This window comes from Fringilla coelebs (genome assembly GCF_963513975.1).
Source record: "Fringilla coelebs genome assembly, chromosome: 9".
NCBI lineage: Eukaryota > Metazoa > Chordata > Aves > Passeriformes > Fringillidae > Fringilla > Fringilla coelebs.
The window spans coordinates 67,345-91,169 of record NC_140067.1 but is presented as its reverse complement, the minus strand read 5'-3'; the positions used below and the strand labels follow the sequence as shown (position 1 = coordinate 91,169).

General features: G+C 39.0%; 1 protein-coding gene across 1 annotated transcript; it reads left to right on the top strand.

The window, feature by feature from the left end:
- The first annotated feature begins 8,064 nt into the window (after positions 1-8,064).
- Positions 8,065-23,235, top strand: ACADM (acyl-CoA dehydrogenase medium chain). The gene is made up of 12 exons (XM_084211101.1): positions 8,065-8,214; positions 11,431-11,530; positions 12,325-12,422; positions 12,544-12,613; positions 14,551-14,651; positions 14,739-14,819; positions 15,605-15,735; positions 16,815-16,923; positions 17,797-17,937; positions 18,015-18,110; positions 18,810-19,058; positions 22,936-23,235. The coding sequence occupies exons 1-12, from the start codon at positions 8,191-8,193 to the stop codon at positions 23,005-23,007; spliced, it is 1,272 nt and encodes a 423-aa protein (XP_084067227.1). The 5' UTR covers positions 8,065-8,190; the 3' UTR covers positions 23,008-23,235.
- Positions 23,236-23,825: the final 590 nt, after the last annotated feature.

Genomic DNA, 23,825 nt, shown 5'->3' with positions numbered 1-23,825 from the left:
CGTCTCTCGGTGCCCTCCACGCCGGCACTGCCGGAGCACAGCCAGGGGCCCGGCGCCTTCCCCCGCCGCTCAGCGCGTTCTTTGTTGCCGTGAAGGCATGAGAGGAGGCGGCGGCGGCCGAGCAGCCTCCCGCTCCGCTCAGCCGCGGCCGCCCGCAGCACCACCCGCACCCCACGCCCGCCCACCCTCCCGTCCCGCCGGCTCCGCGGCGACGCCTGCGCCGACCCGCGGGGGCGGTGCCGGTGCCGGTGCCCGGGTCGCGAGGAGGGGGGTGCGGGCGGAGCGGCCGCGCCGAGGGCCGGCGAGGGGTGCCGGGACAGGTCGCGCGTCGCCAACTTCGCGTGGGCCTGGCGGCAACTTCGGCATCCGGGGAGAGCGGGGCCGGACCCGGCGGGCCGTACCTGGCAGGGCGGTTTCCATCCTCCCGCACCAACCACTGCTGACCGCAGCCGGGTGTCTGTGCCCGTGCCCGTGCCCGTCCCTTGCGCAGAGCCCGGGGGTGTTGCCGCTGGTGGGAAGCGGCCGGCCAGCCCTGGAGCCGTTCGCCGCCCGCCCGGGCCCCGCCGGGAAGCACCTCCCTTGGCGGAGCTGTCCGTGCCGCCCGTGCTGAGCGGCGGGCCGGCCGGGCCGCCCTCGGGCAGCAGTCTCGTGCCCAGCAGCCGGCACGGGCTCCCGGGGCTGGAGGAGGGCGAAACGTTCTTACGTGTGCGCACCGACAGCCGTCCGTCTGTCTCCGGCGGGGGAAGTGTGTTGGTCCTGGGTTGGGACATTTTCATGATTCAGCCAAAAAACACCCTCAATACTGAAAAATTCGCATTTCTGATCATAAACTTTCTTTCAGCTGACATTGTCCTCCATGCGTTTTATCTGAATGGGACAAAGGCCACTTACCAGCAATTAGTCTGATGGCTGAGAGTCTTTTACAGTCGTGACAGCACAAATCATCACAACAGCAAAAGGCCACTATATGCAGATGTCATGATGTTATTTGTTGTCACTAAGTCCAAGACACAGAGTGTTTTATAAGACAAAACATTTTGAAATTACAGAAGTGCACCTATCAGCCATTACTTCTATTTTCAGACATGAGCTTTGGAGGAAAAGTTACTTTCTAAGGCGCACAAATAAAGGTATCCTTTCAAAAATTGGCTTAAGACCTCAAAAGCACATGGCTCATTTATTGATGGGTAAATAATGTCCATAGATCATGGAAGTTGTTGCTCTCCTCAATGGAGATGTTAACCAATCATATGTGCATTAGTGAGGGTATGTGCCTCTTACATTCATGGTCTGTGCATCATCAGGTCTTATGGAGGTAGCTGCCTTGGCTAGTTTCAAGAAAACTAAATCAGGCATATTTACAACCTTATCCATCCTCCTAGCGGTCTCAGTCCAGGCCAATCACTCCAATAATTAGTGAATTTCACGTATGTAGTTTTGTCTGCTAGTAGTGGGAATACTGGGGGGAGTCACTCCTCCTCCCCTCCGCCCCCCCCGCCCCATATATAGAATTGTTAGAATTTATACTTTTAGGTAGAGGTTTATGATTCTGATTTACGATCATAAACCTGGACAGAGGTTTATGATTCTGTGCACTGCTCGTGGTCTACAAATTTAATTAGAGCTCCTTCTTAACCTTGTCTCCCTATTCACTAGGCCACTTACCTAGCCTAGCTACCCAAGACGCCTGTCTGTGTTCCAGGAAATGGACCTCAAGTAAACACCTGATGTGGAAAAGGGTTGACGTACTTTGCTAAGAAGAAAGTCTTATTTCATCTCAGTGATGTTGACTAGGAAAACAATTCAGACAATCTCACCTGCAGAAGAAAGATCTTCTTGTGTCAAAAACTGAGTTGAACAGGAGAAATGTGGCATAGGACAGCTTTTTAAGAAGGAAGGAGGTGTATTAATGTCTTCTGGCTCATTCTGATAAGGCATGGCAACCTAAAGGTAGCAGGGCATGACCAGATTTGATAGTCAGAGCTTAAGTAACATGCTTGAGGAAGCTTCAGTTATTATTCTTCAGCGTTCTTCTGTTCCCCTTCTGCAGGGGAATGTATCTATATATAGCTGTATTGGTTTGGCATGGCCTTGGGCCATGTCAAACCACTGCAATAGCCTACCTTCAAGAATGAATATTGGAATCTCAGCAATTAAAAACATAGGTAATACAGGTAGTATAGCCTGTTCTACAAATAAATATCTAAGATATATAAGTATCACATATTATATATTGCATATATATATATATATATATATATATATATATATATAAAATACAGAGCTTATACAATGTCTATATTTCTATATTGTGTCTATACTATACAGTTATATAATATAGTATTTATATCCTCCAGGAGAAGTAACTTTTTACTTGGTTCTGACTACCAGAACCAAGGAACAACTTAAAAATACTCTAAAATAAAAGAGAAAACTTGCCAAAAAGCATTCAAATGGTTATAATAGTGCTAAAAACTACAAGACAGCTATTCACATAGATAGAAGGCTATGTAAGGAGACCACTTTGAGACAGAGCAGATCATCTTTGTATATTCATGTTTCTTTGAAGGGCCGGAGATATGGCAGAAGGAAGTCACCAAGACTAGGTAGAATGAAAAGGAAAATAGCTACAAACAAGGAGTAATATTCCTATATTCCTATAACTTATCAAAATAGGGAACAATTGTGTTCAAGCGAGTAAATTATAAAGGATCACAAAATTTGGCATGTTAAGTGTGAAAGAACAGTAAGGCAGGCCAAAAAAGAGTTTGACCATTAATTTGCAAAAAAGGATGCCAAAAAGAATCTTTTGTTTAAAGGCCAAGAGGAGGAAAAGAATATGTAGAGTTAATAGGATATTTTCCTTAAGTCTTCTATGTACATATAGACTTAAAGGTGATAAGCATTTTCACAATTTCTTGAAAATACTTCTGATGAAAATCCATAAAACTGCTGACCTTGCCTCTGAATGTTGCAAATACTGAAAACTACAATAATGCAGATTTAATGCAGACAGATTTTTGTGATATATTAGAGAAGTATAATTTTTGTAAAGAGAAGTCAAGGCTTGGAGAACTACTGAAGACTTCCCAAGGAGCCAGAAGACATGAAAATGAGGGCATACAGTTGATTTTCAAGTTATTTGGATTTCTGAAAACATTCCACAAGGCTCCTCATGAAAAAAGTTTTAAATAAAATAGGCCACCATAGAGGGAAAAGTTCCTTTATGGCTGAAAATTGTTTAAGGGTGTTAGAATGGTCTATCATTTCTTGCAGCACCAGGACCTTTCCTGTCCTGCCCTGCCATTGGAGCCCGTGCTGGCGCCTGGGGATGCAGGGTCCCTGCCAGGCACAGTGACGTAGCTGCCGCTGCTGCCTTCCTGTTTGTGGTGCACAGTCTTCAACAGCACCTACATGCAGGACTCACCCTCAACTCCAGCACAGAGCACAGGCAGCCATGTCCTCTCCTCCTCCTGGGCTGGCAGACACAAAAGGTCACTAGTGCAGGCACACACAAGATCCCTGGACGCCCAAGCACATGCCCAAGCACATTCACCCAGTACTCCTGGCCAGACCCCAGTCTCCTTACCTGCCTCAGGAGTGTCTATTTCCAGGCTGGTTCAGCTTGATGCTTACTGCAAACATATTGCACTCACATATCCCACAGGCACTCCACACTCATAGGTTGCCATGGATGACAGGATGGATCCCTGCCTGTCTGATGACCTGATGTCTCCTACTCATTGGCAAGTCCAGCTTGAAGTTTGCCAGGAAATGAGAAACGCACACCCACTATGGAGAAGATAATGGCACCCTCAGCATCCAGCACCACACACGCAAGCTGTGATGTGGTCACGCTCCACTGGTGCTGAACCACTCACTCACCTCACCCACAGCAGCCCCTCCCAGTAGAAGATTTTCAGGACATGCACTCACTGTACCCACCTCAGCAGCTGGCAGCTAAGACCTCCAACCACTCCAGCAGCAGATAATGAGACAACCCCAATACAAGCAGAACCAGTGGGCCTCTTACATGCCCAAACTGTAACCTTGGTAGCAAATCCACTCATGGAGGACCCTCAGTAGTTGCTACTTTATCCTTACAACACACATACACATGGGAGAGTGAGATTGGGCTCAGACAGACAAGTGTACCTACTGCCCTTTTTTACATTGACTGCTCCATTTAATGGTCCATTCTTTATTTTCTCCTCGGTTCCTCCAGATGGGCTTCCCCTGCACATTCCTTTATTAGTTTGAATAGCTCCACAGATTCATTTCCAACATTATGGACCCTCACATTTGCATCTTATCAGGTGCAAAGTCCCAGTTTGCCTGCAGTTTATTGAGACAGTTTGTTTCTTGTCTCTGTCACTGTTATCTTTGACTGTCAAGTGTGTGTCTCCATATTTTGTTTATGGCTTTCCACCTTTTCTTGTTATCTCACTTGACAAGACCTTTCATCAGATAATTGTATTGAAATAAACATTCCTCATCAGTTAGTGCGACTGATTTGTGTGTCATCCCCGACTCCCTTACCATTTGTCAGTCAGGTCTTTCATGTTTCCAGTAAATTGGTTTTATCTCAACTCATGACCTTTTGTGTCTCCAGTTCTCCTCTCCAGCCAGCCATAGTGGGAAGTGAGAGTGATTTGAAGGTCACAGAGGGGGCTATAAATCAGGGAGTACCATTCCTAAAGTACAACCTTACAAAACAACCCTATATCTAACACTACATAATACAATTTATACTTTTATATATTTAGTGGAGGAGCATGGAAAAATATGTAATTTGCAGAAATGAAATTCAGAGATCAGTTTATTAACTGACTGCACAAACTCAGATTATGACTAAGCACTGTCAAATCTTGTGCACATAATCCATTTAGTTTGCTTCTGTAAGAATGTGTCACCCTCCATGTTTTATCACTGGATTTATTGCCCTGAATACTCTTCCAAGAAACAAATGCTGAATTTTTCTCTTCAACCTGCCACAGGAGGAAGGGAAGAAGGAACGAGTGAGCATAGTTTGGAGACTCTCAGCATCAGCAATATATTGGGGAATACCATTCCTAAACCATGACAATGAGCAGTAGTTTGTAATGTAATAATCTTACTGTGTTTACTGTAAAAACTGTGTTTACATTTACTTATTGAAATGCTAAGTTATGCATTTCAGCAATAAGCATCATGCATTCTGCTGGTTAATATATAAGAGAGTATTCTAGGTTAATAAAGCAACATACTGTGCAGTATATAATTCTTACTGTAGTAAAAGTTATCAGAGGAATAGTAATTAAGAAATATGACACAGTATTAAGCATTTGAAAAATGAAAGGCAGATGCTGTATTTCCTGCTTCAGAGAGACAGGCAAAAACATCTAACTACACCTCGTGGAAATTTATATCTATTCTCACTCCTTATGTAAATAAGTTTGAACCTCAAAGTTCTACTAGTTCAGGCTTTGACAATAACCTTGCCATCCTTCAAACCCCTCTAATCCCAAGCACTTTGTAGAAATGGACCATGTGGGTTTTGAATTTTCTCCTCCACATTGACCTTGAGAAAACGATGTTGACAGCATATTGCCAAAAGAATTCTCATTCGTTTACCCAAGGAGATGTAAATAGAGGTAGCAAAAAAACAATTTGAAGGAGAGAAGGAAGGTAAGCAAAGGTATAGCTTTAGCAGTGAAAGCTGCATAGTGAGCAGCTGATTTTAGAACCTTAACCTACTTGTTCCTGTCATTTAGTGGAAATGTCCTGGAATACCTTTGTCTTGGCTCTATGCACTCTTTCCTTCCTTTTTCTGGAACAATTTCTGTTCTTTCAGGTCTACAACTCTGCAGGAGATCACAGACGGTTAGCAGCTTTTTACTACAGAAGCTTACTTCCAGGAAGTACAGACATCTGTCTTCAGAAGCAGGTAGCAAATTTCACATGCAAAGATGCTTCTAGTGTAAGGCAAACCAGGACAACATCAAATGTTATGGTGTATTCCAGACTCAATTTCTTCAATATAACAGTTTCAGACAACAGCCTTCTCAGTCTCTGTCTACATGAGCAGTTCAGTTCAGGTAAGAAGTGTAGTTTTGAATGGAGTTTCCAAATTGTCCCTCCTTACGGTGTCTTACTTCATTCACAGAGATCTCAAAGCACATGGACTGATTTTTGGATGAAATTTACTCAAAGACATGGTCTAGGAGTGCACCCAAAGTGTTCCAACACCTTACTAGGGAACACTCAGTCAAGTTGGAATTAAAAACACTCCAAAATGTTCTTGAGGTCTTGAATACCTTTCACTGCATAAACCAAATAGCATTGTTTTGCATTACTTCCTGATGTCAACATTCCCTCAGTGTACTGATGTATTCAATCTCCCTGTCTTAGGGATGTCCTCAACCCCATTCAAAGCTGTCTCTTCACCTCAAAAAAGACCTTATTCACTACTAAAGGGCTACGGATCCTAAAGCATCTCAAAGATCTCTAAATCTCAAAAGCCTCTAGAAATAATGTTTAATTTCATATTACTGTAGAATTTGAACCACTTGCTGCAGCTAGCAACTATGTTTAATATATAGCATTCTTACAGGTGTTTAATCATGATCAGTCAGGTGAAGTTGCTTGTTACATATGACAGGATGTATTACATACAACATCAGCTTTTTATACATACTCTGAACCCATCTATGCATCTTTAGGTTTTGATGTGTGCCATCTTAGAATATGCACAGTATAATCCATGCCACAAATCAAAAATTAAAACTTTAAAGCTTTCAAATGAGATTAGCGTATTTCCTTATATACCATCACAATATAGTGTTGCAATGAGTAGTAAACTGAGGAATACAAAGATATTGTGTACACACAAACCACACAAATAGATAAATATAGATAAATAATATATAGGCAGAAAATGGACTGCTCAGTAATGAAATTCCCTCACTACATTCATAACTATGATCTATGGAAGAGAACCCTATATAAAATGAACACAAAATGCAGACTTTGAGTGCTGGTATTTTAAAGCCCCACTGCAGCTTTACATTCCAAAAGCATGGTGTACCTGAAACAGAAACATAGAGAATCTTCAAAAATACTTAAACAACACAGTTTTAAATTATGCTTATGTCTTTTACTCCCTTTTATTGCCCTTAAAGTACAGGGGAAAAAAGTCTCCTGATATTAGAGTGAAAAAGCAGCAACCTGTACACAGAATCAGTTGCCCACATGCCTCCCTTAGGTAATCACCTGCAATCACAACAGTATGAAGTCTATAAAACAATACAATCATCTCCTTTCAGACAGTTGATGAATATAAGTCTGAAATTAAGTCTGTAAATAACTTTTATATGGCTAGTTTTCTATCAAACTTTTTCTTTGGTATTAACCACAAAATCAATACTGTTAGCTATCAGAAACTAAACAAACAACTAAGAGCCAAATATAAAAAGGCAATAATGACACAAAAATATTTGCTGCATACTATTGTGTTTATTATTATGCAAAAAAATAAAATGTTAATAAAATCCAGCTTCCAGAAAAATACTTTGTTAATTTTGTTGACATTTCACACCAAATAAGGAATTCACGGAGAAATCAATGGCTGCCATTTTTCTTGGAATCCTTGTTTTAATAAACCACTAAATAACACTGCTGTGAAACACTAAAACAGTATTATTCAAAAGCATATATTTTATTCACCACAGATAATTTCCAAAAGCCTTGCTTTTCCTTTAAAATACAACTGAAATTAAGAGCATTTAGAAGTATATTTTATGTAACTATCAACACAGTTGACGGTTAAAAACTCCTGTGCGCCAGGCCCAGTCACTCTCAGTTCCTGGCACACCTCTGAAACATGAATTTATGATTCCCGGAGGCACAAATTACAGTAACACTGCTTACACTAGCTTTTCTGCTAACAGGTGAATGACGTGATTGGAGCCAGCCTAGGACACTCAGAGAAAACAGGCAGCGAAGCGGCCCAACTTGGGGCACGGACACGGCCCATGTTCGGGCCGCCGGGGCAGGCCGCTCACGGCTCCCCTTGTAGGAGCAGGGCAAGGCGGGGCGGGCGAGTCCAGGGCTTCCCCCGCGCCCCGGCCCGAAGGGCGGCCCGCGTGGCACCGCCCCGCCCGCCCGAGCACCGCCCCGCCGAAGCTGAGGCTGCCGGGCACTCCCGCCGAGATGGCTGCGCTGAGGGCGACGCGGGTGAGCGGCCGGGGCGGGTGAACGCTCAGGGGACACAAGACCCAGGGAGAGGCACGGGACGGGACCAGACCGGACCGGACCGAGTCGAACCGAACCGAGGCGCTGCCGGTGCTAGCGGCCGGGGGAGCACGAGAGGCGGGGAAGGGCCGCGGGATCGCGGAGAGCGAAGGGCGGAAGAGGCAGGGCCAGCCCGAGTTCCGCCCGCCGTGACTGTCGGGATAGCTGCAGGCGTAGGGCTGCCCCGGTGGGGAGAGCCGGCGGGGCTGGAATCCACCCGCTGTACTGCTTTTCCTGCCTCGCAGTGTTACCCGAGTTTATGGCCGTAATCCTCACGGTTCGAATGGGTATTGCCATCTGATGTTCCTCTGTGGAAATACTGTTGCTCATGTGGCAAAGGCCGCGTCGTGCCAAGTGTGTCTGGCACCTCTCCATTTAACTGTGGAGACTGCTTCAAAATACCTGAATTAGCGTTCAGGGTATTTTATCCAATGCATTTCCTTTAGCATACATAGCTGTACTACCTATGTTAATTTTTAAAAAATATGTCTGAAATATAATAGTTGGTTTTCTAAAGTATAACCGTTCTATTGTATTGAACCACCAATAACCTCACAGCTTCAAACTGGAAGATAAAAACTATTCAAAACACATTTAGCATTGCACATGCCTTTTTCTGGATTCCCCATTTCCAGAGGTACTCATGAGTCTGAATTACTTGAAAGGCCCTTCACAGCCTCCTCGCAGCAGTGGTAGTTTGCCCCAGACTGATGCAGCTTGGCTGCAGGTCCTAAGTGTTGCTGTGAGAGTGAGGGAAATCAGTGAGGGAAGACATCTCCATCTGAAGTTGGTATCTTATGACTCAAAAGTGATGCTTTAGGCAAAGGAAGCCCATAGGAAGGAAATTATTATTTCAAGTTCAGCCTCCTCACATGTTACCCCAGCAACAAACTACTCTTGATAATTTTCCTATTTGCCCTGAGATACATGAGGCAGAATCAAGGTTAGTGACCCTTAGCTTATTGTTGTCCCACTGTTTTCAGTGACATGCATCTTTTCAAACAGGTTTTGTAGTTCTTTTGTCATCAAGGTAATAAAGAGATTGCATCGCTTTTGTGAGTAGCCTTGTCATACCCTTTTCCTTGCATCACATTCTTCCAGTGTTAGTCTCGCTACACTGATGATCATATTTGTAATTGCGACAGAATTTATACAGTAGTGCAAGGAAATGCAGTGGGAGTTGTATCTCAACGTCACTAGCAGTAGTTTGTCACTGTTCCTCAGTGTTAAGCAGCGGGGAAGTTGACAAGTAGACAGATGGTCATCCAAATTTTCACATGTAGCAAACCCTCATCCTTTGTCATCTGATCAGTCATGCAGCTTCCAGGTATGAGTTCCATCTGTCCATATTTCTTTGTGGGGATATTGTTGAGTTTTTTCCAGAGTAATCTTCAATGTTACCTTGCATACTATACCACAATAGACATAATTTCACTGGTTTAAATTTTATAGCTTCTTTCATATAGGATATCACTTTCAGCATTAGTTTGAATCCACTTTTCCAAGTGCAGGAAAAACCTTTTGGTGGCAAAGCTATGCATTAGTCTATCAAGGGCTGCTCCTTAAAAAAAGAAAGGGAAAAAAAGTTTCAATCATCCTTTTTTCAACCTCATCTTGTCTTTTTTCCAGATAAAATTAAGCTTAAATAATTCTGAAGAATCAAGGTCTATCTAGATTTTTGTGGCATTGTTTTGGCTTTTAATATGAGAGGTAGCAGTAACAGAAAACTTAGCAAGATACTTTTCTGCAATGTCTTATCATTTCTAAAAACTTGAAATTAATAATATATTACCTACAGCAAAATGCAGTCCTGAATTATTAATAAACTGACATTACCAGCACAGTATGCAAATATGTCATAGCTTCTCCCTCTTCCCTGCATAGAAGTGCTCCTTCTGCATTTCTTCACTTTTGAACTTTACAGATGTTTTCAGTATCCTCTGGAAATACTTTTTTCACTGTGTTGATACCTATTATTGGCAGTATTCATCATGATTCTTGTGTTGTGTTATAACCATCTATCATATAGCATTATTTTCAAGAGCACATTTTATCTACTATAACTTTTTTGAAGGTACTTGTTGCCTCCCCAGCTGTGTAACATTCTGTAATGTCCTTGTCTTCTAAAGTTCCCAGTAAAATTTCTGTGATATTTTTTGCATTACTATCAATAATTCTTTTTTTTTTTTTTTTTTAATGCTAGGAAGTAAGTGACTGCTCTGATCACAATTAAAAAAAAAAAAGATGTCTACATTTTCACAGAAGAAAATCAAGAAGAAGCCTTTCCTGAGTGTTCAGGCAAATTTGGTTTTGCAATATTGATTTAGGTCATCCTAAAAAATTATCCAATTTCATATTTTTCACTTATTTTCAAACATTTCAGAGATTCATAGCTCTTGAAGAGAGTAAACCAACATCTTAAAACAAATTCAGACATGTTTTTGCACAGTATTAAGACATTATGAAAATACCTGTAGCAACAATATTTGGGGCTCTAAACTTGAAAAAGCAGAGAAAGTATTAACAATGAAAAAGAATGAATTTGTGGTAAGTATTAGGAGGAAGAATTAACTTCAGATAGTCTGCTGTCTCTCCTGTTGGAGGACAATAATAATCACCAAGTGTCAGTGGCAGCAGCTTATTAAAAGAAAGCAGAGATTAGTGTAGGACATTATCAAAATATTCCGATATATTGGCTAATAGGTAGGTTGTTTTTAAAATCTTGCTAAATCTGCATGTAGGTAAGCATTGAGGAATAGGATATTCACTAGAGGGCCAGAAAATGAAGTTTGATGAGTGTGTGCATAAATGAAAGAAATATATATTGTTGTGTCTCTGTGAACATTAATTTCAATTATGCTTAATACTTTTTAAATACTCAATTGCACAATACTTAAAAGTGCATGCATCACTTCACTTGTCCTTGGTCCTGTTAAAGCCTGAGATTCCTGGTAGAGGTGTCAGTTCATGTAAGTTCTGCTTGCCACAGGAGGAAAACACAATGTAGCCAGTAATTCTTTAATCACTGGAGTAAATGCATTTTACTTGATGTGACATGGTTTCTAGAGAGGGAGTCTAAAGTTGTGCTGTAGATAGGTTAGTAGCTTTAGGAGGCTCGAGCTGTAAAGATCTTACACCTCATGTTCTTTTCTTCTCTAGCAAATACTTCAAACCATCACAGGGCATGGACGGAGGTCCTATTCTAGTAAACCTGCTCAAAATATACATGCAGGCAAACCTGGAGCTGGCTTTAGCTTTGGTAAGTAGTACAGCTTTTGAAAGAAATGTAACAATAATGGGCATAGTTAAAAAGAAATCATATCCTAGTTCACCATGATTTTAAAATGTAGGTGTTTGTTCTAAATATATTTCTAGTAAAAAAATAGTTTCAAAAACAAAGTAATTTTATCCTTAACTGAGGCAAGGCAGATATATTTATGGTGTTCTTAAGATTTTCTTTTTTTTTAACACATGTCTATGATAAGCTTTTTTTTTAATTGCCAGAGTGTTTTAGCTTTGAATACTTACCTCATATTGCTGTTTTCAATGTTACACTACCTAAATGTAGTCATAGTTGAACTTGGTTATCAAGAAATGTAAAAAAAGAAATTTATCTTCATCTTGGCATATTATATATATAATATATATACAAGCAAATGTAGAGGATCGGAGCTAGATGTTTGAAATTGAAGAGTAAGCATCTTTGGGCAACCTCTGTATTTTTATGCTTTTAATTAGCATAGCATTCTTCTTTCTTCTTTCGGTCATACATTTTATGTTACACAGTCCTCTCTGCTTCATTTTTAATATTTTGTGGATAATTTTATCAGACATAAGTGCATGTAGGGGTTAATCAGAGAACAATGGAAGTTTTCTCCCAGGATGAAGAGGAACATGAACATTTTTGCTTCCTGGAGAGCCCCAAATACTGGTGGCTTGGGTTATCCTGGAAGGATGCTCTTGTTTTGGTTTTTTTTATCATAGTCTTGACAACTGGCAAAATAAAAGACGGCAGAGGATTTATGATCTTTTTCTCTTCCTTTTTTAAAATAGAACTTACTGATGAACAGAAAGAGTTTCAAGCTACTGCTCGTAAATTTGCTGTGGAGGAAATTATTCCTGTTGCTGCACAATATGACAAAACTGGAGAGGTAAATTCTACCATAGTGTAAGGAAAAAATTGGGGGAAAACAGACTTTTATCTTAACCTGCATAGAATGTGAAGTTTTGGTTGTGATGAATCAGAAGGTGATTTTACCATGTCTGTTTCAGTATCCTGTTCCACTTATAAAGCGAGCTTGGGAGCTTGGTCTTATGAATTCACACATACCAGAAAGCTGTGGTAAGTAAACATTCTTTTTAATCTGTAAAATGAAACAACAAAAAGACATTAGATGAGATTCCTGTGTGTAATTATGGATTCTGTACTGTTGCATTAATATTCGCATACTTGAATAATCTAAATTTAATCAGTAGGCAGGTTGACACATACAAGTGTGGTACTAGGTGTGGGTGTAATCAGGAGACAAATTAGACAGATTATGGTTTAGTAATTTATGACCAGATTTTTCTACCGTGATTACAGCTGCTTAATGCTCCCCTGGTGCAGTGTCAGCTGATTAGGAAGAGAAATTAGAAGGTCATGTTTTGTTCTAGTCTCTGACACAGGCTGGAGCAATTTAAGAGTTTATCCCAGAAGACATGTTTTCCAGTTTAGATTAAGTGCAGTACAGCAGAGTCCTGACTCATGAGATGTATGAGTGATACAGACAAACATGATGTGCTAGAGAAGGGTTTTAGTGAAAGGAACTCGTACCTCATAAAATCATTGAAGTTCTCTGAAGTAGCTAATAAGTGTGTGAGCAGGGGATAGAGAATGCCTGAACTTCCAAAATAAGTTTTAAAAATCATCAGGTTTCCTACTGGCAAAATTAGCAGCACAGCCTTGCTAGGTCTTGTGCTGTTTGGGATGTCTGTAAATAAACGGAGAAGGGCATAAATGCAAAGTTGTTAGAGTTTGCTGATAATACTAAGTTATTTGGCGTAGAAAAGATGATCTGGTTCAGAGAGTTGCAGGAAAAGGTCACAGAAGAGAGTGAGAGTTAAAATGGCAATGTGATTCCAAAAAGAAAAAGTGATGCACCTGTGAAGGGAAAGAATCAATCTGAACTTCACAGAGGAAAGGTATGCTGTGCACTAGATACTACCTCTCAGAGAAGACATCTTTGAATCCTTTGAACATGAGCATAATGCTCAGAAGTGATCAAAACTGTAAAATCTAAGGTCAAGAGGGACTCTTAAGGGAATGAATTAAAAAGAAGGCATAATTATGCTGCCTCCTGAATCCAAATTGCACTTGCCTCTGTAACTCATTATATAGTCAGGTCCTTCCATCTCAAGAGAGTATTAAGGGAATGGAGAAGGTTTCTAAAAGGATGACAAAGAATATAGAAGTTTTATCTTCTGTGTGAGATGTAAACTCTATAGAAGAAATTACTAAAATGTCAGTGTCATGGGAGAGTGTGAAAAGGGATTGATGGTTCACGGTCCCTTTCAATATAACTAGAAGGCATCAAATTATGTCAGCAGATGCTAGCTTAAAAACAAGTGAAAGGAGATGGTTCTGCATGCTGTGTGGAGTTAATTTGCAACTTATTGCCCCTGGTGGATATAGCTGCTAAAATTTGACATAGATTCAAAAAGACACTGGATAAATTCATATAACAGATGTCTGTCAGGGGTTGGCATAACAAAGATACCAAAGAGAATTATTTCTTTGACTGAGGAAGTCACCTGAAAGTTCAGGAAAATATTTTTGAGGTAGTTGTTATTGTACTTGTATGTAGTGTTGGCCAGTTTCCCATAGTGTTGGCTTCTGTCAGAAACAGATTACTGCATTGGTTGTCTACTAATATGGACATTTTTTTTTGTTCCCAAATGCTTTTGGCTCAGGGGCCCTTTCTCTGCTTCCTAGGAAGTCCTAATTTTTGATTGTACAGTAGTAAAAAAATGTGAGTGGTAGGTTCTTGCCACTTTGTGCAAGTTGTCCCACATAAATCAAACAATAACTCTGGACACGTGACACGTAATTTTCAAATTGCCTGTTACTCTTCTGATGAAGGTTTATTTAAAAAGCTTGCGTGAGAATGCCTAACCCAACACAGTACACAATCAAATGTATGTGGAATAATACACTTTCATAAGTATGTTGTGTAAATCATTAATATTAATACATTATAATTTAAATCCCCTTGAGTAACTTAAAAACTTCAACCATAGGTGGCCTTGGCCTTGGCAGTTTTGACGCATGCCTTATTACAGAAGAGATAGCTTATGGATGTACAGGGGTTCAAACCGCCATTGAAGCAAACTCCCTAGGGGTAAGTTCTGTCTTTTTTTGCATTCTTTAAACTATAATCTCTGCCCTTGAAAGAGCCGGATTAACGGTCTAAATATTTTTATTTCAGCAAATGCCACTTATCATCGCGGGAAATGAGCATCAGCAGAAAAAATACTTAGGAAGAATGACAGAAGAACCAATGATGTGTGTAAGTATAACTGCTATACTGCAGAATGTTTCTAAACCATATTAATTGTATTACTCCTTTTTTTTTTTTTTTACTCAATTTTGGGATTTTTTTTTCCCATTAAACACATATATGTACTCACAACTTAGCCCTGTTTGATTGACATGTAAACAGTGACATTTACTGAAAGGTAGCAAATACCTAATGAGATACATCCAGAAAGTAAACAGAATATATTAAATTATCCCCATCCTAAGTCACCAAAAATAATAGGGTTTTTTTCCCTTCTGAGAAGGGTTGTGGATGTTTAAGAAAAATACAAGGTTTATGTAAGGAGACCCTCAACTTGGATGGGAATGACACTATTTGTGATCTCAAATATATAAATATTTGTGTGCAATGTATATAAATTTACAACTAAGCCTCCTAAATTGAAGGACTCAGTGCTCCTATTTTCAGACTTTAAAGATCCTCAGCTTTCACATCAGAATTTTTGAATCTTGGAAGTAGTAACTTAAGGATTACAGAATGCTTCTGTTTGATTAAAAGCCAATTTTAGGTATTATTATGGATTTATAAAGAAAATTAACCCTTACTTGGCTAGCTGTTTGCAGGGGGGAGGGGGCCATGTGTAGGGTTGTTTTGGGGTTTTATTGGGGAGTTTTGTTTATTTGGTGTTTGGATATTACCATACAGTTCATGTAAACCTTCGACAACTGGTTTGATGCACATAATCTGCATGAATTTGTAGTTGACTAAAGATAGAACTTTTATTCCGCAAGATTTTGCATCTTAATTTCTTTTAGGCTTACTGTGTAACAGAGCCTGGAGCAGGCTCTGATGTGGCTGGTATAAAAACAAAGGCTGAGAAGAAAGGAGATGAATATGTTATTAACGGTCAGAAGATGTGGATCACAAATGGGGGGAAAGCAAACTGGTATGTTACCTGGTGTCATAGTTCTATGCTGTGGCTTTACCCCACCCCCCAACCTCAGGTAAATTCTTTAAAGACCAATCCTTTAAAAACCTGTCCCTCAGACACAAATATGAATGTTCTCTGTGTTTCAGCAGACTACATTTTAATCTCTGCCCAGTTTATGAGGATAGCTATCAGGATAGTATATACAAATTGCAGTCTTAAGTGCTATGCAAAGCCTAAAAAGAAAAATGAGTGATGACATTATGACTTAATAATAGCCTCTTGAATCTTTCGGCTATCAAAATTAAATGTGATTCTACTAGAAACAACTCTGACTCCTAGTGAAGCTAGAAATGCTGTTAGACTGCAGTGTTACTTTTTATTTTCTGAAAAGAAGACATTTTCCATCTGTCAATCAAAGATTGCAGATATTGCTTGTGTTGTCTGGAGTGTGCTTTTACAATGTAAACCTCTTAAATCATGTCTTACATCACGCTGATTCACAACACAGAAATTTCCCTGAATTCAAGTGGAAGAAACTTTATACACTTACCCAAAAATAGAATTTTCTTGTTATTTTCTAGTTGAAGGCAGACCCACCAAAGACAATCTATCAGATTTCTTTTGACCTTACTGAATACCATAGAAGTGATTTTCAGCTGTTTAATTTTTAAGAGAAATACTTTTTTACAACTTACACTTAGAAAAATAAAATCAAGATCTTTGAAATCAGGTTATAACTTTTACATCCAAGAAATTATGTCCTAGGCATTAATTTTTATGTACATGTTATGAATAGGTTTCTTTTGTACTATTTGGGAAGCTGTTAATATCATAAAGACTTACAATACATGGAAGAGGTAGGGAATATTTGCATGTTGATCTGAGTAACTTTATGAAATACTGAATCTTTGAAATTTCTACTCTCTTGCTCCCTCTCATTTTATTTTCAGGATGGGCAAGAAAGGCAGGCTGTTAACTCACAGACAGTATTTATTATATGTTAGAAATGCACATTAAACTGTTTAAAGTGCTAGATAAATATATCTTGCTAATTGTGAAGATTAACTGCATCCATCTGCTTTGTTTTACACTAGGTATTTTTTGCTAGCACGTACAAATCCAGATCCAAAAGCTCCTGCAAACAAAGCCTTTACTGGATTCATTGTGGAAGCAGATAGCCCAGGGATACAAATTGGAAGAAAGGTGAAGACTGTATTTCTTGTTCGACAAGCCAGGAATTGTTGTTCAGTTCTAAACCAACAATAAAACAAATGTACCACTAAAGAAAAAAGACTGTTACACAACTGAACAGTTTCATATGCTTATGTACTTATGTGCGCTTATGTGCTTATGTATGCTTATCTTTTTATTTTCATAACATAGAGGAACTATGCATGAAACATAATTTTAAAGCTATTAATTCAGAAAAGGAATTATTCAGAATGGACTAAAGTAAGATGACTACTTTGAACGTCTGCAAAGTGACTTTGAGAATTACTATATTGGGAGGTGCCAATAAATGAGAAGTAGTATGCCTTGAAAAAATGAGAAGCAAGCTGGACAATTTTGACCACAGATACATACATAGTGAGTTTTAATTTTAGTTAGTGCTGGTCAAAGAAGAGGCCTTAGAGATACTGATGCTACTTCTCTCTTTACAAAAATTACTATTTTCAATAGTAGGTTAAAACTGAATGTGTAACATTAGGCAAGAAATCTGCAAACTTGAAAAGCTCATTTATTTATTCACTTGTAGTATACCTGTACTTCCTGCATATTAGATTCTTTCCTTTTTCCACTTGCATCTCAAAGATAGTTGAACTAGAAGAACACAAGAAGACCGATTACAGTGATAGAACTAATTTCATATAAGGAGAAAGTAAACTGCCCAGCTTAGACAAGTTAAGGGCATGCTGGTCTCCAAATACAAAATTAGTATTTGTCTTGCATGTGGTAATTTTTAGATTAGGTGGTTTGGGGAAGAAAAACTATGCTTTGAGTCAACAAAAAAATGAAAACATAATGTACCTTTGAATAATCCAAATTAGTAGCACATCTGTAAATTTCCCACTTCAGGAAATGAATATGGGTCAACGCTGCTCAGATACAAGAGGCATTGTCTTTGAAGATGTGAGAGTCCCAAAAGAAAATGTATTGATAGCTGAAGGAGCTGGCTTTAAAATCGCAATGGGAGCTTTTGATAAGACCAGACCACCCGTAAGTATCAGAAAAAAATAAGTTATAAAATATAGCAGGAATTTCTGATATTTTATTCTGGTCTTTATTAAATTTAGGTAGCAGCTGGTGCTGTTGGATTAGCAAAAAGAGCCCTTGATGAAGCTACTAGATACGCTTTGGAGAGAAAAACCTTTGGGAAACCAATTGTTGAAGTAAGTGTGGGGGCAGACAATGTAATAAAAGCTTATGTTTTCACACCAGATGTACTGCTACTGATTTTTCAAGGTTATTCCTTGATATTTCTATTTCCTTAGTTTTTATATTATACCTCAGCCATTTTGTGGTTTCCAAGTATATAGGTTCCACTGTAAGTAAACTTAGCTATGTGGTAACTTCAAGAGTTTTTGCTAATTTATTAATGCTGTTAGGAAAAGCAGAAAGAAACGTCTGCCCCAAAGCTCAGAACTCACATACCAACTGGGCATACTTAAGTTCTTAAGTTCTTCAGTGCTAATAAAGAGGGATTTTCAGGAAAGAAGAAAACGTCTGAGGTATGTGGAACAAAATATATAGTATTAGAATACGGATAGAATACATTGCCCATCATGCTGCTTACCAGTTCTGAAAAAATATGAATAAACAACAATATAAATACCAACAAATAGGAAAGAACAACTTCAACTGTTGTTTCATCAGTATTTAATCCCTATGAATAAATGGATTTAGAAATCAAAAGCTTAAGAGTATAATTCAACATACATATATGAGAGCATGATGCATGTTCTGTATAACCTCTCTCGTATGACTTACTGAGTTTTTTGAAAAAAATCACTGCATTAAGGAGATTTTATCTTTCCTGCATATCATAGAATTTTAAGCAGGCAATATTAACCTAGTTTATTTCATCATAGCACCAAGCAGTGTCTTTCTTGCTTGCTGAAATGGCAATGAAAGTTGAACTCGCTAGGATGGCTTACCAGAGAGCTGCATGGGAAGTTGATGCCGGTCGCAGGAATACCTACTATGCTTCCATTGCAAAGGCATTTGCTGGTGACATTGCAAACCAAGTAGCTGCAGATGCAGTACAGATTTTTGGAGGAAATGGATTTAATACTGAATATCCTGTAGAAAAACTAATGAGAGATGCTAAAATCTACCAGGTAAGTAAAACAGAAAGTGATAATGCATAGATTTTATACAGAATAAAGTAATGGCTACTTCAAATCATGATGTACACATATTAAAAAAATAATTTTAGAATTAAAGCAGTAATCCTTCCATTCAAAGAAAGAGTGATTCAAATCAGGAAATTACTTCATACTAAAGTCATTGCACTTGATGAAAACTGAAACCGCATAAGAGAAATAAAGTATATTGTGTGGGTTTTGGGGTTTTTTTCCCCCTAATGTGGTAACTCGTTGCAATTCTTGGATTGTCAATTTGAAGTCTTTGAACTCTTAGGGAAAAAAATCTTGATCAAAATACCAGTGCTTGCTTTGGTATTCTGTAAGTAGGAGTGGTTTACATATCATACCGTTCTTGAAAATCTCCAGAGATGCAAAACTTTTGACCATCTGTCTGTATCCTCGACTGATGTCTGCTTATAGTTCAGCTGTCTTCTTAGCCTGAAACTAAAGCAGTTTCTTACCCCAACAACTTATGAGGGAAGAGGTGTATTTTGTTTGGTTGGGGTTTTTGTTTTACTTTTCCATTAAACTTTCTGTTTGAAACTTTGGTATTATAAGCTGCATAGAATGCTGGGGCTGAGGTATCAACAGTATTGAGTATCATGGTGTTGTAGTTTAAACCCAGCTGGCAAGTAAGCTGCCACACAAGGAAGCTGCTCACTCCCTTCTCCTCTCTGCTCTGAGGGATGGTGGAGAGAATTTGAAAAAAAAAAAAGGTAAATCTCAAAATCTCATGCATTGAGAATAATTGAAATAAATTTAATAATTATTAGTTTAATAAATGAAATAAAGTAACTTATAATAATAAAAGAGAGGGGCAGATAGGAATAGAACCCACCCCATCTACCCATAGCAATCAGCACCCTCCTGGTCAACTACCTCTGAGTTTATATACTGGGTGTGACTCTCTATGGCATGAAATGCCCCTTTGGCCGTTCCAGGTCAGCACTCCTGGCCATGCTCCCTTCCAGCTTTTTGTGCACCTCCTCACTGGCAGATCATAGGCAACTGTCGTTATGGAACACAAAAGAACACAGGCGCACACTGCTGCTTTTTAGGTGAAGAGCAAAAAAGGGGAAGTCGATTTTTTGACTCTAACATATATAGTTTTCTAAAAGGGACAGTAGATTGGAGGGTGACAGTGCTAGTTCTCCAATGACACTGGACAAACTAACAGTTTATCAAAGTTCTCCTCCTCCATAAAAGAATGCAAAACAATGTGCTATTTACAGAAAGTGTGTGAGAAAGTTCTCTAAAAGAATGTCAACATCAGAAGGCTTAAAAAATCTTTAAAAATCTTAAATCAAAGCGACAGGCAACTGAAAGTCCTGGATTTGCAGTAAGCACTACAGAACAAGAACTGAAACATGAACGTGTTACCAACACTATTCTCACAAAACACAGCACTGGCCCAGCTACTAGAAACAGTATTAACCCTATCCTAGCTGGTACCATGACATGTAAAATGATTACCTTTCATGTGTTGTATCAACAGAAGTGTGACACAACCTAGAGCGATTATCCACTTTTTGAACAAGACCCTTTTGTACTCATATTTAGCCCATAGTTAGCTGTAATCCACAGGTTTTTTACTGCAGTGTTTCTGTCAAGAAATTATTCCATGTCATGTTGTAATTAGTATATGGACATATACTGTACTACAGTTCTTCATTCAGCGAGAATATTTTAATTTCATTCAGCAAAACCAGTAATCTTCATTGACATCTAACACTAATCTAATACTAAATGCACTATGTGCACTTCTTGATGTCATCTACCAAAGTAGATGATATCAAGAGATGCACATAGACAATGACCTCTAATGATTGTTAGCTGTAACAGCTGTCAATCCAAGATTCTAGGCAGTTAATATTTGTCCTACAGCTGACTTCAAAATGCAAACTATTATTGCCACTAGCCAAGAATTTATTTTTCTCGGTTTAAGGAAAGACAACTGCTATGTTGGAATCTAAAGGTCCCTATAACTAACTTCACTTCTGTGAGTGAGGAAATGAATGACTAACTGAAATTTATGATTGGGATTTTTTTCCTGTCAGATTGCATGCTTTTTTAGAGAATGATGGTGCGAGGGTTGAAACTCAGATTGATTGAGATTGATTTGACAAAATTCCATTATTATGTAGTTTTTTCATTACAGTGATCCAAATGCATGGCTAAGTAGGCTTTGTAATTTTTGTAATTAATCAGATTTATTATTAAATTTTTGATGACTGTCAGTTCCATTTCAGGAAAGGGTTTTGTCTTGCAATTATTTTGTCCATGTCTCTTGATTATATCTTACACTTCACTGTGCTTTGCTGTGTTACTGCTCAATTCCAGATATTATATACTTTTGGCCATATGTTGCATGTAGAAAAACTTGATTTTTCAAATTATCTTTCATACGTTTGATCTTCTTTGGTATACACAATCCTTTTATTGTGTTTACTGATAACATTTTTACATGTCCTTACTGTGCCCTAGTTTTGTCCGGCTAGAGATCTTGGCTACTTTGGTAGAAACTCTTGGGTTTGGAAACTTAAATTTGGAAAACTTCCTTTCTATAATTGTCAGAGAGTCTTTAAACTATTTCCATCAGCTTATAAACCAAAATCTTTCCTGTAATAACTTAATGAGATTGTGAGTTGTGGTATCTTTGAACACAGCCATGGAAATCAATCATCAGCAAGTGCAAATTTAGTGCAATAGGAGCAGTTTGGTAGACTGCAGGAACAGCTGTGGAGACCCTGACAGCTGCACTCTGAGCCATTTGAGCAGGCTGAGTTGATAGCAAGCCTGTTTGGTCCCTTGGAATGTATGTCCCTGACAGGCATCCAACTGTTAGGGTCCAGGTGTAGGCTTGTACCATTATGGCTTTTCTAGGGATTGGTGAATGTTTAGTATAAAGAGAAAGCAGAGCTTCATTTCAGTTGGTTTCAGAAGCCACCTAGTACTCAAAAAACAGTCTGCTCTGTGGACTGGATCAACGTGGGGTAAGCAGCAGCAGAGAATTCACCTTGGGAATGAATTCTCATTCATTCTGCTCTGTGAACACTAATGTGAATACAGGTTATAGCATTCTTATTTTTAAAATGCTCTTTAAGGTTCCTGGAAAGATTATTCCTAGAAATGAATTTGCATGATTTCCAGCATTTTGCCAAACCAAGTTCTGGCAGAACTGGGAGCTGAAACATTAAAACCTCTAGACTATGTTGCCTCAGCCCTTGCATTACACTGCAGTATGCCTGTGGAGCATACGTCGTCCTTTGGCATTAGAACTTCATAGGTGCTTTTCTGTCTATTTTTGACTTTGCTGCCAGTAAACAAACAGAAGAGAGGGGTAATGCAGGCTGTTTCTAGAAGAAAATGCAAGAATAAAGGAAACCACAAACAAAACTGTGTGGGAGAGAGTACTAGTTAACAAGAAGCAATGGAAATAAATGGATCAAAGACAACATATGGTATGACCTTGAAAGGCTAGTTAAAGAAAACACTTTAGGACAAGTCACCTCTTCCCCTCTAGCCATGATTTCGGATCCTACTTTGAAAAATCTAAATAATGTATTTTCTTCCTTAAATAAGAGGAATGTTGTCACCTATTTTCACGAGAGCCCTACTGACTTTAGATAGGAGCGCCTGAGAGAACAAAACTTTCTCAGTATCTTGTATGATTTACATTTAATTTAGCCCACTGTAATTACTCTGGCACACTAGAATTTCCTCTGTTTTCTTCTGTCTTCCTGCACATCCTAATCCACACTGGATTAGTGCCACAAAGGTTTACTAATTTATACCTGTTAAAACCTTTTTAAAAATTACCCAGTAACATTATTGCAATTCTTCTTTTCAGATTTATGAGGGAACTGCTCAGATTCAAAGGATGATCATAGCTCGTGAACATGTTGGCAAATTTAAGGCTTAAAGAAATGTATAAAGTGTGTCTGGTGCTGCTGTAGTGTTCTGTGTTCTTATGGAAGAAGATTTTAGTGTGTTTCTCAACAGAATTAAAAGGAGATTAAAAAAATTCCTTCAAAATATTTTTATTCCGTTCATTATTAAGCGCTGATTCTGTTCTCAGTATAAAATAAGATAATCAGAGTGTAATTTTTGACAGTCAATGCTGCATTTCAATAAAATATTTTTAAGAGAATTGTGGTTGGTTTGTATTAATTTTGCTTGTCATATCACTTTCACTGGACAACTAACCCAAAATACTATTTCTGAAGTACGTTAATAGCTGTATTTCAGTTTCTCTATGCTCTTGCCCCAAGCAGCTGAACAGCCATTCCAGTTGAGCAGTGGGAAGGCCTGCATTGCTATTGTCTGTGTGCATCTGTGCTGGGGATTTATATACTAGTCAGAGTCTGGCCTTTACACTCTCAAGCATGTACATATTAAATGAGGATGAATCACTTCAAGTGAGAATGTGTAACTTTCCCTTAACAATGACTTACAATATGTTTTTTATTTAAAATCCAGTATATTTAAACACAGAATCACAGAGTATGCAGAGTTGGGAGGGACCCACAAGGACCATCAAGTCCAACTCCTAGCCCTGCACAAAAATCCCATGCTCTGTGCCCAAGAGCATGGTTCAAATGCAGCTTGAGTTCTGGCAGCCTTGGAGTTGTGACCGCTGCCCTGGTGAGCCTGTTCAGTGCCTGACCATCCTCTGGGGGAAAAGCCTTCCCATAATACCAAACCTAAACCTCCTGACTCAGCTCCAACCATTCCTTCAGG

Bases quoted from the DNA above. Each gene is read 5' to 3' on its own strand.
- ACADM (XM_084211101.1), top strand. From the start codon at position 8,191: ATGGCTGCGCTGAGGGCGACGCGG. The intron at 14,820-15,604 runs GTAAGTATAACT...AATTTCTTTTAG, and splicing joins CAGAAGAACCAATGATGTGT to GCTTACTGTGTAACAGAGCC. The intron at 18,111-18,809 runs GTAAGTGTGGGG...ATTTCATCATAG, and splicing joins TTGGGAAACCAATTGTTGAA to CACCAAGCAGTGTCTTTCTT.